Raw genomic sequence first — 16,223 nt, forward strand, 5'->3', positions numbered from 1 at the left:
GATAAAAAACAGTCAAATGGAATTCATAAATGTAAATTAAGTACCTTTTTCTTTCAAAAGCTATACATAACTTTAAAGATTTGGAATTGACATTTGATTACACTTTATAAATATATGACAAGAGAACATTTTTACCTCATCAATGTATACTAAATTTTAGCTTTCATATTTTATCTTAAAATAATAATTAATAGTTACACAAAAACTCAATCCTTATCCCATCTTTCAAAGAGAACCACATTTAATTCCTTTTTGATCCTATGGTATAGGTAAATAAAAACAAAAGGAAGCTGACTAGTTTCTCTCCAAGTCTTTCCTCTGTAATTTCTATTTTCTTGCTTGTAATTGCACTTTACATCTAAACAAACAGCCATAGTAATTGAAGAAACTTCATGGGAAACAAGAAGGTTCCAATTAGCAATATGGGACAACTGTAAATAAGCTTGCACATAGAATCATAACAATTTTAGATGGGAAAGGGATTTAGAGATTTGTCTATCATTCTAATTTTCCATATGAGGGTGGAGACTGAATCCAAAGTTAGGTGGTAACATGTGCAAAGCACTCAGCTGATTAGCAGCAGAGACCCTGAACCAGAACTTGAAAGTGATAAATAATGTTATAGAAAAAAGGAAATAAGAGACTATTAGATGGCATAAGAAAGAAAAAAAAAAAACAATTACTGCTGGAGCTCACATCTTTTTAAAAGTTCATTCACTCCTTTATTTAGCTCTTTTTTAAAATTTCAGCAACATCTATCCAAGGAAGAAATAGCTTTCAATAATATTTTGACATTTGCAATTTCTATAGAGAGTATGATTATACATTATAATTTTGTATAATTATAAAATTGTTCTCACAACCTCAATTGCTGCATGCCAGAGAGTTGAACTTAAATCTTTTCTGTTCTGATAGGTTCCTGGCCAAACTGAAAGTGCCACCAAATTTCCTCGGACCCGGTTGGCATCCCCCCATATTCTCATGCCTGTAAAATAAAAATAAAGAAAGAAAATCCCCCCAAATACATGTCAATTTGTAATGAATACTATGGGTGATGGCTTTCATTTTTTCCATAAAATCATTTTTCTAGTTGAGCTTAACAAATGATCCTCTTAGAATTTAAAGTGAGTCCTCTGAACTCTTTGACAGTGAACTCGGTCTCTTTAATAAACCACCTGAATTAGGATCTTCTGGGGTGCTTGTTAAATATGTGGGTTCATAGGGTCTCCCTCAGATTTCAACAAACACACCTATCTATAGCTTTTATATACATTAAATAAGTTTGTATTACACTTTACACTGATATAAAAGATATGAAACATACCTAAAATTATATATAATTTTTAATAAGATAACGTGTAAGCTAATCTTTGTGATTGATATGTGAGGAGTATTTTTAAAGTCATAATAATTTAAATAGTGATTAGATAACTCACTTAAGAACATGGTCTGGTAATAATTCTTCCATGTTCTAGGGCTCTAGTGTCCAATTTGACAGCCATAGCCACCTGCGGCTATTTAGATATAAATTAAGTACAATTAAAATTAAAAATTCAGTTCCTCAGTCACACTAGCCACAATTGAAGTGCTCGATAGCCACATGTGGCTTAGTAATTATTGTATTAGCACAGATATAAACCATTTCCATCCTCACAGAAAGATCAACTGGACAGCATGGTTCTAGAGTTTACAGATAAGATTGCCTGAGAAGGACATGTTATTTGGATCAAAATATTATTAAATTACCTTCCCCCACTGTAAAGTAAATGATGTTGTCATCTATGTCCAATCCATCTGTCCCAAACACACCAATTGCTGGGGAGAAGCTATAGTGAAAGGCACAGCCTCGAATATAAGATGCTCCATGTTCTGGAATCTATAAAACATTGGGATTCAGTGAACATTTACAAAATAGAACAAAACTAAAATATATTTAAGGATAAAAATTTGAAGGAGGTGATTTTCAGTAAATAAACCTTGATTGATATTCAATTTATTGTAAATAATTCTCTTTGGTAAAAAAAAAAAATTACTCAATTTACTTTCCCTTAAAGAATATGATTTTCCAATAGGTCTTTTAATCCTGGGAAGTTTCCATATATCTTGAATTTATTATTAAATAAAACACATATGCTTACTTTAAATACTGACAAAAAATTCTCAAGTGCTTTTCTGTGCATTTATATTTCTATTATCACCTATAAAATGCTAAGGTGCTAAAAATAGTTTACTATATGACAAGATGGGATTTTTAAAAATTACATACAATAATACTCTAGGCAAGGGGCTACAATTCAAATGTCTACAGGAACCGATCAGTAACCAGGTTAGGGGTTTCAACTTTAAACCTACAAGTTTATTTTTTATTTCTACTAAGAAATATGCTTTCTCTCATTTTTCTTAAATCATTAGACCTCTCCACATATTTATTTTCCTACTTTTAACAGAGGTATAGATATACAGTCATGCTTTTCATGTGGGAAATTTAAATAATATTTACTTTGTTTAATAGAAACTGTTTGAAAAGATATTTTTGGTCATGGTCAAATAAAGTAGCAATGTGAACCACTATTACAGCTTCAATTCTTTCACCTTTTATGCTACTTTTCCTGTGGTTTTTACTGACTTTAAATAAATGCACAATGCAGGTAAAAGCAAATGCTGCTAAAAAAGTTAATGAGAAATATACCCAAGAAAATTTTATTATATTAGATTATAGTTTTAGCTATTTAAGATGTAGCTACTTAGTTAAGTCAAATGAAAATAAAACCAAAAACATTCTGCATATTTTTAATAAACACAAAAATTAAAAATAAAGTACAAACCTGCCCTAGGTTAAGAAATGTTACAGCGTATCTTGGATCTGTACTATCCCTGAAGCCTTCTTGGCCACTGTGATAAAACTCCACATTACTTATTCTTGCACTTCCTAGAAGAGGAGAAGATTTAATTTTTCTTTTCTTACAATGGTTGGAATCAAACATTTTTGAAAAGTTACATAAAGTTGTTCAAATTTTTCATGAAAACTTCATTAGTTTTTCTTTGCTTCTTTAAAACAGAAAGGCAGTATTTCTCAACCCCTTTTTTCACTGTTGCCCCCAAAGAATATTTTTAGACAGTTTTTTTCCTAATTGCCTCCCCTCCCTTTAATATTTTAATAACACAAATACAGCATATATTTGTTAATATGCAGTAGCCCTTTGGAAGACCACAAACTCTTGTAATATTTTAAATTTTTTGTCCCCCAAGAACCAAGTGTCACTCCTTTGAGGGTTATATTGCCTTGTTCAGAATGCATATCCTAAGGCATGAGATATAATTTACCTAACAATTCTGTTAGCAGATTGGCCAATAGGTACAAGTTATAGTGGAATAGCTGTTCGCTCAATATAAAGATTTTCTAAAATTAGAACTGTTGCAAAGTGGAACAGGCAATATTGTGAATAAGTAAGGGCCTACAGAAATAGTTCAAAGCAAGAATGGATGACCTAATCCTGGTACCCAGCTTATGGGATAAAAATATCTTCTTGCAATAAAAAGACAGGATTATTTGGAGGAATGACTAATTCTTGGTCTCAGAAAAAAATTATAATATGTGCTTACCATATCAGACAGTGAAAAGGTTTAAAAAACTAAGCAAGTTAAAAAGGCAGGCATCAACATGAAAAGGTTCTGCAGGCCAAATGGAGCATTTTGAGTATCAGATTCACAATCACAATGGATTTGAACATATCAAATATATTTAAATCCATGAGCTTATAATGATACTAATAATAAAACAAAAGAAGTAAAAACTCTTTGGCACCTTTGGAGGATGCTTGGGAACCAACTGATTATTTTGAAAACTAGACAATATGGCGAAAGAGTCAAGCATTTTTTTCTTGCATTTCCCATATGAACTTTCCTTCAGGGTAGTCAAATGATTGTTTAGGGGAGCTTCTCTTTGTAGATGTAGTCTAGATTACAGATGAGCAGGGAATGGTAGAATTAAAATACCACCATTTTAAACCTCAGTGATTTAATGGACCTAGGCAATGATCATTAATAGCTGCTGACATCACAAAAGGAGAAACAATCACATACTATGTGCCTACTGATGAAAAAATACACCACTAACTGGAGAATTCTTACCTAAAAATTGCACCTTACCCGGATCAAGGTTCTAGCTTTAAACTACCTATGCATAGGAAATACAGAGACACAGGAATAAGTTACATTCCAGGGATGCAATCACTAAATTCCAGACTGTTAGAAACTCTACAGGATAGATGACCAGCTTCTTTTATAAATAAATTTCAAGGGAAGAGAAATTAATCAAAGTGATTTAAGATTCATAACCAGTTGTAATGTGGATCTTATTTAGATCCTGATTTGAACAAAGAGAATGCAAAAGAAGAAAGGAAGGAAGGAAATGAACAAGCTTGAGAAATTTGAACTATCATTTGATGATAAGGAATTTTTTTTAGGTTTGCTACTTGTAGATGTTTTCTAAAAAGTCTTAGAGTTACATACTGAAATATTTCTAGATGAAGTAGTATGTGGTTGCTTCAGTACAATCCAGGACTTGGAAGAGAGTGGGTGGAGGTACAGGTGAAACAAGTTTAGCCAGAGTTGGCTACTGTTGATCGGTACAGTAGGATTCATTGTTATGTTGTTTTCTCTATTTTTGGTGTGTGTTTGAAATGTTCCTTAAAACAAGAGCAAAGCAACAGATGATCCATTGTACTTGTTATAAAATGATTTCTGTTTGAGTGAAAGGTTGGTTTAGCCGTTATCTAAGGTCATGTTAATTTGATAATTCTCATTGTTTATGAAGATAAAATAAATAGCAATAATTTTAGGGACTTTACTTTGGAAGGTAATTGCCTGAGCTACATAATCACTCTTAAAGCTTTATTTTTCCACATAATCCTGTTAAGAAGTGAGAATTACATAAGAAATTGATTAAAAATGGAAGAGATCATGTTATATTTCATTTAGAAAAATCAATCAAATTTATACCTACCTTTAAATGTTATCATATTTTCAATGAAAGAGCCAACCAGGATGTGTGCACCAAATGAGTCCTCAGACCAACCTGGGTAATCTTCACCAACTATTTTGATGTTCCTAGTCAGTATTCCAACATCAGCTGCTATTGTGTAGCTCTGACTTGTTTCAGGGACGTGGTACCTTTCAGCTGCAACAGAAGAACAGCTAGGTTGTTGCCAATGCTGAGAAATACCTATCTTTATTATTATACTTTCTTTGCAGTTCATAGGCTAAACAACTTTCTAATATGCCAAAAATCAGCAAAAATGCATGAATTGATTAGATTTACATGCTTAAACATATAGGGATGGCAGGCTGATATTGTGATGCTCTTTTATTTACAAACTAAAATAGAACCAAAAATATTTCATCTATTTACACCAAACAGCTTATAATAATCAGCAGTTATAAAGTTACTACTTAAAAAATCTTGAGGGTAGCTCAAATCACTTCAAATTATACATGTAAACACTTGTAAGGCAAATTGAGAAGCATATTGTAATTTTAATAGATGAAGAAATGAGGTAGAGGTGAGTAAAAGAATTTGCCCAACACTCTGAGGAGAATCGGCAACATATAGATATTATTTCTCCTGACACTTAAACCTCCGTGTGCTCCACTTTTCCTTTTGTATTAACCACAACCCTTTATAATTAGGTAGAAGCATATCAAAAACAATCTGTACATTTACATCTTAACGATTTGTAAAGCATAACCTAAATTGCACTCTACGTTTCCAGAAATCTTATTCAAACCTTTAAGACAAATGGGCATTTCAGAGAGAAATGTTTGATATTCTAAATGAAATTATCTATAATGTCCAACTTCAAAAATCAATTGTTTTACAACTAATTACAACTAAATGTTTCCCAATAAAACTTTTCCTTTTGATTTAAAGACAATTATGTGATATAGAATTATAGACACATGTACCTCTACTGAAATACTGCTTTAAAAAGTTCTTTTGAGTTTCTTTTTCCTACAGGTCAGATGTCCGCCAGTCTATCCTGCTGCCTGACAGCTGGAGTTCCTATGAGCATCAGAAGCACCTGAAAGGCTTTTCTAACTTTACATTCCTGTCTGCTCCCACTTTCTGAGAGTCAGATGAAGGTAGCCTGTCAGACCGGGCAAGGGTGGGGTGCTGGGAAGACCCTGCTCCTAACAGGGAAAATCATCTTCGGATGATGCTTAGTCCTTCTCTCCTTGAGAATTATAGTTTTATTGTTTCATTGTAGCTTGCCTAAATGCATTTCCAGCAAGGAATGTCCATGAAACTAATTGAACAAAGCTTTTGGATCAAGAATTCTCAAACTTCAGTGTGCACAAGAGTCATATAAAAGCAGCTCAAAACAGAGTGCCGAGCCTTACTCTATAAAATGTCATACAGCAGAGCAGGCCTTTGCTAAATGAATGAATGCATGCATACAGAAGGGACAACTGGTAGCCAACACATGAATAGTAGCACCCCTGGGGTATCAGGGGTGCTACTATTGTTCCTCTAAAATATTTGTGAGATGTTTTATCAAAAAATTATAATTGCACAGTAAATATGAATTGTGAACAGATTATTTTATAAAAAATCTGACAAGACACTTTAGTTACATTTCTATTGGGTTAAACAGCAGCCACTTACCAAGGTGAGTGTAGGAAAGGCTATCATTGAGAATGAGAATTTTGTGATCATGCAGGATTTTAACGATGCTTCTTGTTTCTGTCTGATGGATATCATAGCTGGTGGTTGTTATCACAATCTCTTCTCCCTCCTTAGAAAAATTCAAGCGCCAAAATTAAGAAAAAATAGATTTATTTTTTATAACATTATTAAATAATTCAAATTTAATTTATATCTGATTAGCAATCATGGTATTACCAGAAAAAAAAACCAAATTGTACATTTAGGTCTCTAAAAATAAATATCCATGTGTTTGATATTAAAAGTTCTAAATTTTGAATTATTTCAGCATTTCCTTAACTTTAATTCAGAAATTTATTAAAATCACAGCAATATATATATTTTTAAAAATCAAAGACATTAAAGCAAGTATACTCACATTTTTATTCAAAACAGGACAATATTCATAAGACTTGAAAAAATTTCCCTAGGTTTTTTTTCTTTTTTTTTTACGCAATTAACTATAACTTGCTATCCCTGAAAGGTGGAAAAGGCGGAGGAAAGTTAAAGGGCAAGGCTAAGTCCTAGAACTCTGTATATTAATCTCCTTCTTGTCATCCAAGTCTCTGCTCAAATACACCCTTGAGAAAGGCTTTCTCTGGACACCCTATTTAATGTTATCTGCCACCTTCTATCATGACAGTCTTTATCACACTACCTGTTTTATTTCCTTCATCATGTGCATTATAATCTGAAATTAATGTAAGTGTATTGGTTCATTTAATGTCTGCTTATCCCACTCCAATGCAAGTTCCATGATAGCTTGGACAAACTTCTTCACTACTGAATCCTCAATGCCTTAGAAAATATGTTATACTTGTTTAAATATTACTTGGATAAATAATTTGCAGAAAATATTAATTGGATAAATAATAGGGATATTGAAATCAATTACTTTCTTTAAAAAGTAATCATACCCAAACTATCACAAATAAGAATACATTGTAAGTAGATCATAATACTTCCCCATAAACCCTCCTTCTATTTACCAATTTTAAACTACACTAAGAGAGCAAACCCATATGTCTGGATGATTTGCATTGATTTGCTCAGACTAAGACTCTCTTTGTTCTAATTCTAAAGCTCATTTTCACCAGAAGGGAACTGGCTGAGATCTGAGAGCTTGGAAACAGAATCCATTCATTTCTCTGATCCTTTGGCATTAAAAAGAGTATCTGTAAAACATGTGGACTCTATGGTCTGAACATAATTTATGAATATGGTAGAGATGGGAATTGCCACCATTTATATTTTACCAAAATCTCTCATTTAACACAGGCATTATTTGGATATCACTGGGCATCAGGATTTGTTTTTCTTTCCAAATCCTTAACATGTAAAATCACATATTAGAAGTGAAGAGGTAAACAAAGTAACAATGAAATGTATTTAAAATAATTCCATTTTCTGTTTTGTAAGAAATTATAATAAATATTTTTAACCAGAAACTTTCATATTTTTCTTTTTTGACATATATATGTAATGTTCTTTATATATTCTGAAGGACCTTTGAGACCGCAATTTCTAAATGTGTGCTATCAGGTCAGCCTTCGCAAGCTGATTGTAAAATACACATCTCTCATCTGGTTAATCCCATGAAGAAATAAACGTCTATGAGAATACGAAAGAAATCTTTTTTATCTGATCCACTGTATTCCTTTTCCACCACATAATATTTTCCCTACCTGCCAATCCACAGCATCCATCAGAGATAGGACTTTGGAACCTGCCTCTGCAGTTTCTGATAGTTTAGTTTTATATATTGAATGTGGAATTCCATGAAGATCCAGCTCACCAAACACCCCTGAAGGAGAAAAACACACTCTTATTTATTCACCCCATGGTACTGAGTTAGGTGCTAGTGAAAAATGAAACTTTTCATTGATATATTTTAATAAGTGATTGAACATTTGAGAATGAATGGAATGAGTTGGAGTTATCTGCTCAGAGCTGTGAAAGAAGACTTTGACCCTTTGACCTACTTCCAGGAATCTGGTTCGTAGAAATTAAAGCCAGTACACAGGGGTACATGAATGACAATGTTTACCATGGCAATATTTGGAAATATTAGAAAACTGGAATTAATCCAAATATACATCAATAGGAAAAGGATGGAATAAATTTTAATATATTAATACAGAGGAGTAATAACACTATGAAAAAGAAGATTTTTATCTATAAGTTTTAATCTGGAAAGATGTTCATAATATGTTAGCTAAGAAAAGAAAATTGCACAATAATGTATTTAGTTTGACCAGGTTTTTATAAAAGGAAAAATAGTACCACCACAAATCAGTGTATGTAATATGAACATAGGCATAGATAGAAAACATGGGAGACACATAAAAATTGTTATCTAATACTAGTTTCCTTAAGGAAGATATAATTGGAAAGATGTATATTTCTAAGAAATACTTTCTTGATATTGTTCTGTGTGGTTTGAAGTGTTACTTTTGAAATTAAAAAAAAATGCATAAAAGCATTTCTTTTTTTAAGATTGAATTTGCCTCAGGCCATTTGCCAGTGGTGAACTGACTAATTCAAGCTTGAGCCATTTGTTTATCTTCTTACTCAGTGGGTGTCAGTTTTAGAATTGTACAGTGGAGCAATTGTGGCACATGTTTATATGTATCTACTAAATAAATATGCTGTAGTATTAATAAAAGCAGTTATCACTTGTGACTAAATTAAACTCTTTTAGGTTGTTTGCATTCTGGGCTCAAATAGGAATATGCACAATATGCCCATGCAAATGGGAAATTAAATCTCAGCAATAGCTGTGATTGAATAATTGATAGCAGAGTCAACTGATCCACAAATTATTTATTAATACTGTAAATGGAATAATGTATAGGAAAGTTATCCTTTAAGGGAAAAACACTAAAATATGAAAAGTATTACTGCTTATGTAAAGGAAAGATTATGAAGAAAACCAGACTGAAGAAATAATATATATATATGGAGATATTTGTTAATGTTAATTTTGTAATAAGTTACATTTTGGTTTAAAATGCACACATTTATATCTATTTTTATCTGGTATAATGTGAAATAATTTAATTTTTAAAAATCTCTGCTACTTTTATAACGCTTTACTATACATAAATGTCTGTAAAAGCTACTGATACCAGACCATCATGAACTGATAAGTACTTTAGTGGTGTATATTTTAAAGTAGATTCTCAAAACTGAAATGACACTTTTGGTATCTGGAGACACATACCTAAGACTTTTGCCCCTTGATTTGGTCCTTCTGGAAGAGCCCATTCTGGGGTAGAATGATTTCCTCTAAGAACAATTTTTAATTCTCCTTTAAAAGGGTCATCTTCCCAGCCACCGATTAATCTACCTCCCTACAGCGAAACAGAAAATTGTTAATACTTAAAAATTGAGCAGAAAAGAAAATCCCCCATAGAAAAGGAATTAAAAAGTCACCGGCAGCCTCCCCTAGTGAAAAGGAATGAGTTTTGCTACATAAAGAATAGTATTGTAATTGGAAGTGACTTTAATTTAACCCATTTACTTTTGGATAGATAGTTTAAATGATTCCAAGGTCAAATTCAGTATCTATTTACTGTCAGAACTGGATCTAAAACTGAGATCTCTTAAAACCTGGAGTAGTGGTGTTTGAACAGATCATACTGTATTTGAATGTAATATACCATATACAAAATACACTCTTCACACCTCCATCCAAGCTATGCCATTTATGAGCCATTGTTCTTCATAATAATAGCTGTCATTACGTGCTTGCTGATTCCGTGTCAGGCATCATGGGTAAGGCTTCACATATATTATGTCATTTAACCTTTACATTAAACCCATGCATTGGTATTATTGTTCTTATTTCACAGGTGAGAAAAATGATGCTAAAAGAGGTCAAATAACTTACCCAAAGTTATCCAACTAAAAAAAAATAAGGTAAAGATGCAATTGTAGCTTTAATTGACCTCAAAGCCATACATCTAATCAAAGCATTATACACTTTAAAAACATTAAAGCCCATGTTTCTGGACTTTACTTCTTTTCTCAAACAAAAACTACTAAACATTTTTTTAACTTTTTTAATGGTGCTTAATAGCTTTTTGGTTAGGCCCTCCTTTTTCATGCACAATATTTATTACAAGACGGATAGGAAAATTAAACTGAATAAGCTGTTAAATGTTTAAGACCATTTGAGGTTTACGAGAGAATGTGGTGATTATTCCAAATAACTGAAACATTTTTATTAGTCTTCTCTTGCTTTCATAACTTCATCTATGTCAATTTGTTTTAAGAAAAACTGTTTTCTTAAAAAAAAAAGGCTTAAATTCTTTTAACTTTTTCTAGAACTCCTAGGGATTCTTTGTTGGAGCAGGCTGTTAGTATGGCTTTACCTAATAGAGGCACAAATATTCTATCTAGTATTAAAACCGAGTATACCTCACACTCAAGAGTACCATGATAATTACTCCTAAGAAATGTTTAGTCCACAATTTAAAGGAGAGCAGAAGTACATTGGACTTACATGAGGCATGCATTTCATGGGCTAGAGCTAGCTGGGTTTTTTATTCATACCAGTTGAATATGATTAGTATTATTTCAGTAAATCTACATTTTGGAATTTGATTAATAAGGATATAAATTACAAGATCCTCACTCTTACCTGCAGTGATATGTAGGTGGCATTCAAAACAACTTTTCTGTAAGGAGCCTCTGCAGCTCCCATGTTATAGTTATCTTCCAGTTCTAGAACCCCCCAAATAACGAGCCTTTCCATTGGTGGCATATCTGTGTCAGCTACAATCCATGTTCCTATAAAACAATACTTCAAGAAATATAATTCATAGACTACAGCCTATAACAAAACATTGACAAGCTTATCAACGAGTCCTGATTTTGAAGATTATGGCCCATCTTTCCACATGATTGATTCCTGGCTCTTCCAGAAAATCTGCTATTGTTAATAGGTTTAAATCCACATAAACCCAGAAGTCTAGGTTCAGTATCTAGGACATAATAATAGAGTCCATTTCTTCACATTTGCTCTTTCAGCAAGGTGTGCTGCATAAAGGTGGAAACCTCACTACCGTGACATCTTGCCCATCATAGATGTTATATAAACACACTCATCTTACTCATTTGTTTATGCGTTTACCTTCAGGAATAACCACGTTTGCTCCCGGGCGAGGTACAGTATAATTATTTTCTCGAGATGATTGCCAAAAAGAATCATCTGACCATAAACTGAAAAGAGAAATATTTCCATGAATTATTATTGCTATATATTTAATAACCATCTCCTTAGGGTGTAGCACTATATTAGACGTTTTGGGGATGACAGAATACAAATTAGATAGTTTATAATTTCACTAAATAGACAACCTAATGTGTGCAGTTAGTAAAATATTCAGCACATACAAATTACATAGTTTTTTTCCTTTGAAGAAAATTTCCTTTCCATCCGCAATTCAAATCACTTTTTCTTTGACTAAATCTACTTCCTGTGATATATACCTTATTTTTGACTAAAATGTAAAATTTCCACTTTCATTATAAGATTTTACATGGTGGAGAAGTGAAAAAAAAATGGAGGATATAGTTGGCTAAATTCTGTAAGGGAGGGGCAGGAAGAATGGTCTCTGAATTGGCAAGGATGATTCAATGAGGTTAAGCCCCCAGGCTAGGGGTGGGGGGGGAAGGTGCGGGGGTCTGTATCCAGAGTGAAGGCTATGTTAAATTGGAATAAATATGGAAAGAACAATGGAAGACAGAGTCTCCACTTTTCATCACTATGCAGCCTAGAAACTACCTTTTAATGTAAATGGTTGTGAAGAATATTATTATAGGCCGGGTGCGGTGGCTCATGCCTGTAATCCTAGCACTCTGGGAGGCCGAGGCGGGTGGATTGCTTGAGGTCAGGAGTTCGAGACCAGCCTGAGCAAGAGCAAGACCCCATCTCTACTAAAAATAGAAAGAAATTAGCTGGCCAACTAAAATATATATAGAAAAAATTAGCCGGGCATGGTGGCGCATGCCTGTAGTCCCAGCTACTCGAGAGGCTGAGGCAGTAGGATCGCTTAAGCCCAGGAGTTTGAGGTTGCTGTGAGCTAGGCTGACGCCACGGCACTCACTCTAGCCTGGGCAACAAAGCGACACTGTCTCAAAAAAAAAAAAAAAAAAAAAGAATATTATTATAAAGTTGATATTTTCCTATTGGAAAAGGTTCACAATCAGAGGTTGCTCTCCTGACCCAGTAAAAAATTCAAAAATTCTGTGACACTAAATCCTGCATCTGTATTAGTATTCTATGATACTAATAGTTTTATTGAACATGTATATGACTAAATTGCATTATTTAGGAACCTGACGATCAAAAATCCTCTTAAAAAATTTTGTCTTAGCAGCAGTATCTGCAGTCCATAGAAGATCGTGAGAAACTGGATGGGCTCTACGAGTGCATTCTCTGCGCCTGCTGTAGCACCAGCTGCCCCAGCTACTGGTGGAACACAGACAAATATTTGGGGCCTGCGGTTCTTATGCAGGCCTACCGCTGGATGATTGACTCCAGAGACGACTTCACAGAGGAGCGCCTGGCCAAGCTGCAGGACCCATTCTCTTTGTACCGCTGCCACACGATCATGAACTGCTCAAGGACCTGTCCCAAGGGTCTGAATCCAGGCAAAGCTATTGCTGAGATCAAGAAAATGATGGTAACCTATAAGGAGAAGAAGGCTGCAACTTAACTGTTTCTATGCTAAATGTGACTTGGACCCAGCTCAGAGCTGAACTTAATTTATATCTAATTTGAGTTCTTTAAAGGTCCTGATTTTCCTTGAATACAGCATATATAAGAAAAATTTTAAAAAATAAATAAATGTTATTCTACTTTAAAAAAAAAAAAAATTTTGTCTTGGAGCCAGGCATAATGGCTTATGCCCATAATCCCAGCTACCTGGGAGGCTGAGGCAGGAGGATTGTTTGAGGCCAGGAGCTCAAGACCATCTTGGGAGACATTAGTGAGACCCTGTCTCTAAATGTGAAAAAAAAAATTTATCTGGGCATGGTGTTGCATGCCTGTAGTCCCAGATACTCAGGAGGCTAAGGTGGGAGGATCACTTGAGGCCAGGAGTTTAAGGTGACAATGAGCTATGATCATGCCACTGCACTCTAGCCTGCGTGACAAGGTCTCTAAAGAAAAAAAAAATTGTCTTAATGGGTTTCAAAATAATATTAGTGGTTAAAGGGTAATTTAGACTCAAAAAAATTTTATGAAGGTTTTTTAAAGGGTTATATCTATTTAACTAAATAATCTGACCAGCATGGCACATATTCAAGATTGATTTTATCTAGCTCTTCTCAAGATTAATAAATAATCCTTCATTTTTATCCTTGCCAACACCATCACTATCAGCATGCACATTATTCTTCTTATTTTCCATTGTTATGATCAATAAAGCCCAATCCTTCTTAAAGCATTTGAGTTGTATAGCTTAAGCTTTATATTGTAATCCTGGGGTCCCAGTTCTGGATCAAGATTCCATTTGTTTTTGCTGATAGCTATCTGAATAACATAAACTAAAGGTTTCCCATATTTCTCACTACTGCCTGTATGACCTAAATAATCTGTTTCCAATACCACTTCCAGACCACTCTCTCCTGCTCAGTAGGGCCCAGCCGTGATGATTTTCTCTCAATTCTTGGATGTTAGGACCTCTGCACAAGTTGTTCCCTTGGCCTTGAACACTCCACTCCCACCCTTCACAGGGCGAGCTCTTCCTCATCCTTTGGGTTGCAGTTGGAATGATCTCTCCTCTGGGTGAGTGTTCCTAACCATCCAACCCAAGGCAGTCCCTGCTATGTTGTTCTCTGTCCCACCCCATCTCCGTTCCATTTATGACCTTTATAATAACTCACATTTATATGCTTCATTTTCTGTTTACTTTTCTGTTTGTTTATTGGTTTGTCTTGTGGTCTGTCTCTTTGGATAGAATGTGGGCATAATGAATGAGGTCAGAGATCACATCTATGATGTTCACGATTGAATCCACAGTGCCTGGCACATAGCAAGTGCTCAGTAAATATTTTTTAATGGTTGAATGAATATATAAACAAATTCAATTATTATTTTTTATATAATAGCCACTACAATATCTATATATTTTGAAATGTAATTCATCTAATAAATATCATTGAGTTATACTTGATACACAGTAGTGGGCTATTAAGTGCCCACTAAATGTTAGTTTTTATCATCACCATCATTTTTATCATCATTGTCCATTAGGGATGCAAATATATATCAAATAAGGATCATGCCTTTAACGGTTTTAAAGCTTAGTATCAAATTATACTAATACCATCATGTATGGTAATTATTATGATACAAGGTAGAAAGTGATGTTTCAATGAGAAATAAAGATAAAACAGCTATATAAGTTACAAAGATAGATAAATTGTTTTTAAGCAGAAGAATTAAAATATATTTAAGAGATCACATATTTGAAATAAAATTAAATAAGTTGTATTACAAGATTTGACCATGATGGTTATTCTAGAGACACCTTATTGGACAAATAAGGAGAACTAGTTTCTGATGCTGGACTGGATGGGCCATCAGTAAGTTCTATAATTTCAGGTAATTGACTGATGGTCACTGGGCTTCAGCTTTCTCATCTATATAATTAGGGAGCTGGGCCAAGACTAACAATCCAAACCAAACATTCTGCAAATGTGAGCTTACCAGTAAGTTTCATGCGTGATTTTTATAAGATTTGTCCATTTTTTAATTAGGATGGTTGTAAGACTCAAGCAAAGCACTGAGAGTGGAAGTACTGTGTAATCTACAAAGCACTGTGCAGGAGGAAGGCATTGCTATCTCACGCAGCAGCAACACATGAAAAGAATTATGTCAAGAGATATTGAAAGATATTAACTGTAAGAGGCCTATATACTTATATGTGGCTGGTCTCTTCCTGGGAATTGGTTTTCTTGATGGGGGATGTACAGGAAAGCAATCCTGGAGAATACAACAGTAAGCTTGGAAATTAATAGTAACATCTTTCACATCAGGATCCAGGGTCCCAGAAGTGGGCTGACTCTGATGAAGGTCATTCCTTCCCGACACTGAAAGTGAAGTAAAAATGGTTTAAATTAACATGATGATCAAAGTGTTTGAATGTAAATAAAATCATGGCATTTTGGAAAGTACCCTTTAGATATGTAACCTGGAATAATTCAAATGTATGGAGTAGGCATGGAGAAATTCTGATAAAATGCACATCTTATTAAGAACCATATAGTTGGAATATCTTGATACAAATGAATGCTTTAGAATTTAATTAAAATTTATTTTTAAATATTTTTATTTTCCAAAGTAATTAAATAATGAAGTGGAAACAAATGATATGAATATATGCCAGCTTCCATTGTACTTATTTTTCTCTAATTCTGTGAAATAAAACTATGGGGATCATTTGTAAGCATGTTGATGTTATCTCCAAACATAAAATGTAAGTTCTTATTTCAATTCAAGGCCTTT

The 16,223-nt window shown here is 33.7% G+C and overlaps 1 protein-coding gene across 1 annotated transcript in view; it reads right to left on the reverse strand.

Moving 5' to 3' along the window:
* Positions 1 to 16,223, reverse strand: part of PKHD1L1 (PKHD1 like 1) — a 155,404-nt gene that overhangs the window by 32,639 nt on the left and 106,542 nt on the right. The window contains exons 53-62 of the mRNA XM_045561019.1: positions 15,637 to 15,808; positions 11,841 to 11,929; positions 11,349 to 11,497; positions 9,927 to 10,056; positions 8,389 to 8,507; positions 6,665 to 6,794; positions 5,006 to 5,179; positions 2,826 to 2,929; positions 1,747 to 1,876; positions 864 to 985 (exon numbers count right to left, since the gene is read on the reverse strand). Coding sequence (XP_045416975.1) covers positions 864 to 985; positions 1,747 to 1,876; positions 2,826 to 2,929; positions 5,006 to 5,179; positions 6,665 to 6,794; positions 8,389 to 8,507; positions 9,927 to 10,056; positions 11,349 to 11,497; positions 11,841 to 11,929; positions 15,637 to 15,808 — 1,319 coding nt within the window. The remainder of the gene's footprint in view (positions 1 to 863; positions 986 to 1,746; positions 1,877 to 2,825; positions 2,930 to 5,005; positions 5,180 to 6,664; positions 6,795 to 8,388; positions 8,508 to 9,926; positions 10,057 to 11,348; positions 11,498 to 11,840; positions 11,930 to 15,636; positions 15,809 to 16,223) is intronic.

This window comes from Lemur catta, chromosome 9 (genome assembly GCF_020740605.2).
Source record: "Lemur catta isolate mLemCat1 chromosome 9, mLemCat1.pri, whole genome shotgun sequence".
NCBI classification, from domain to species: Eukaryota; Metazoa; Chordata; class Mammalia; order Primates; family Lemuridae; genus Lemur; species Lemur catta.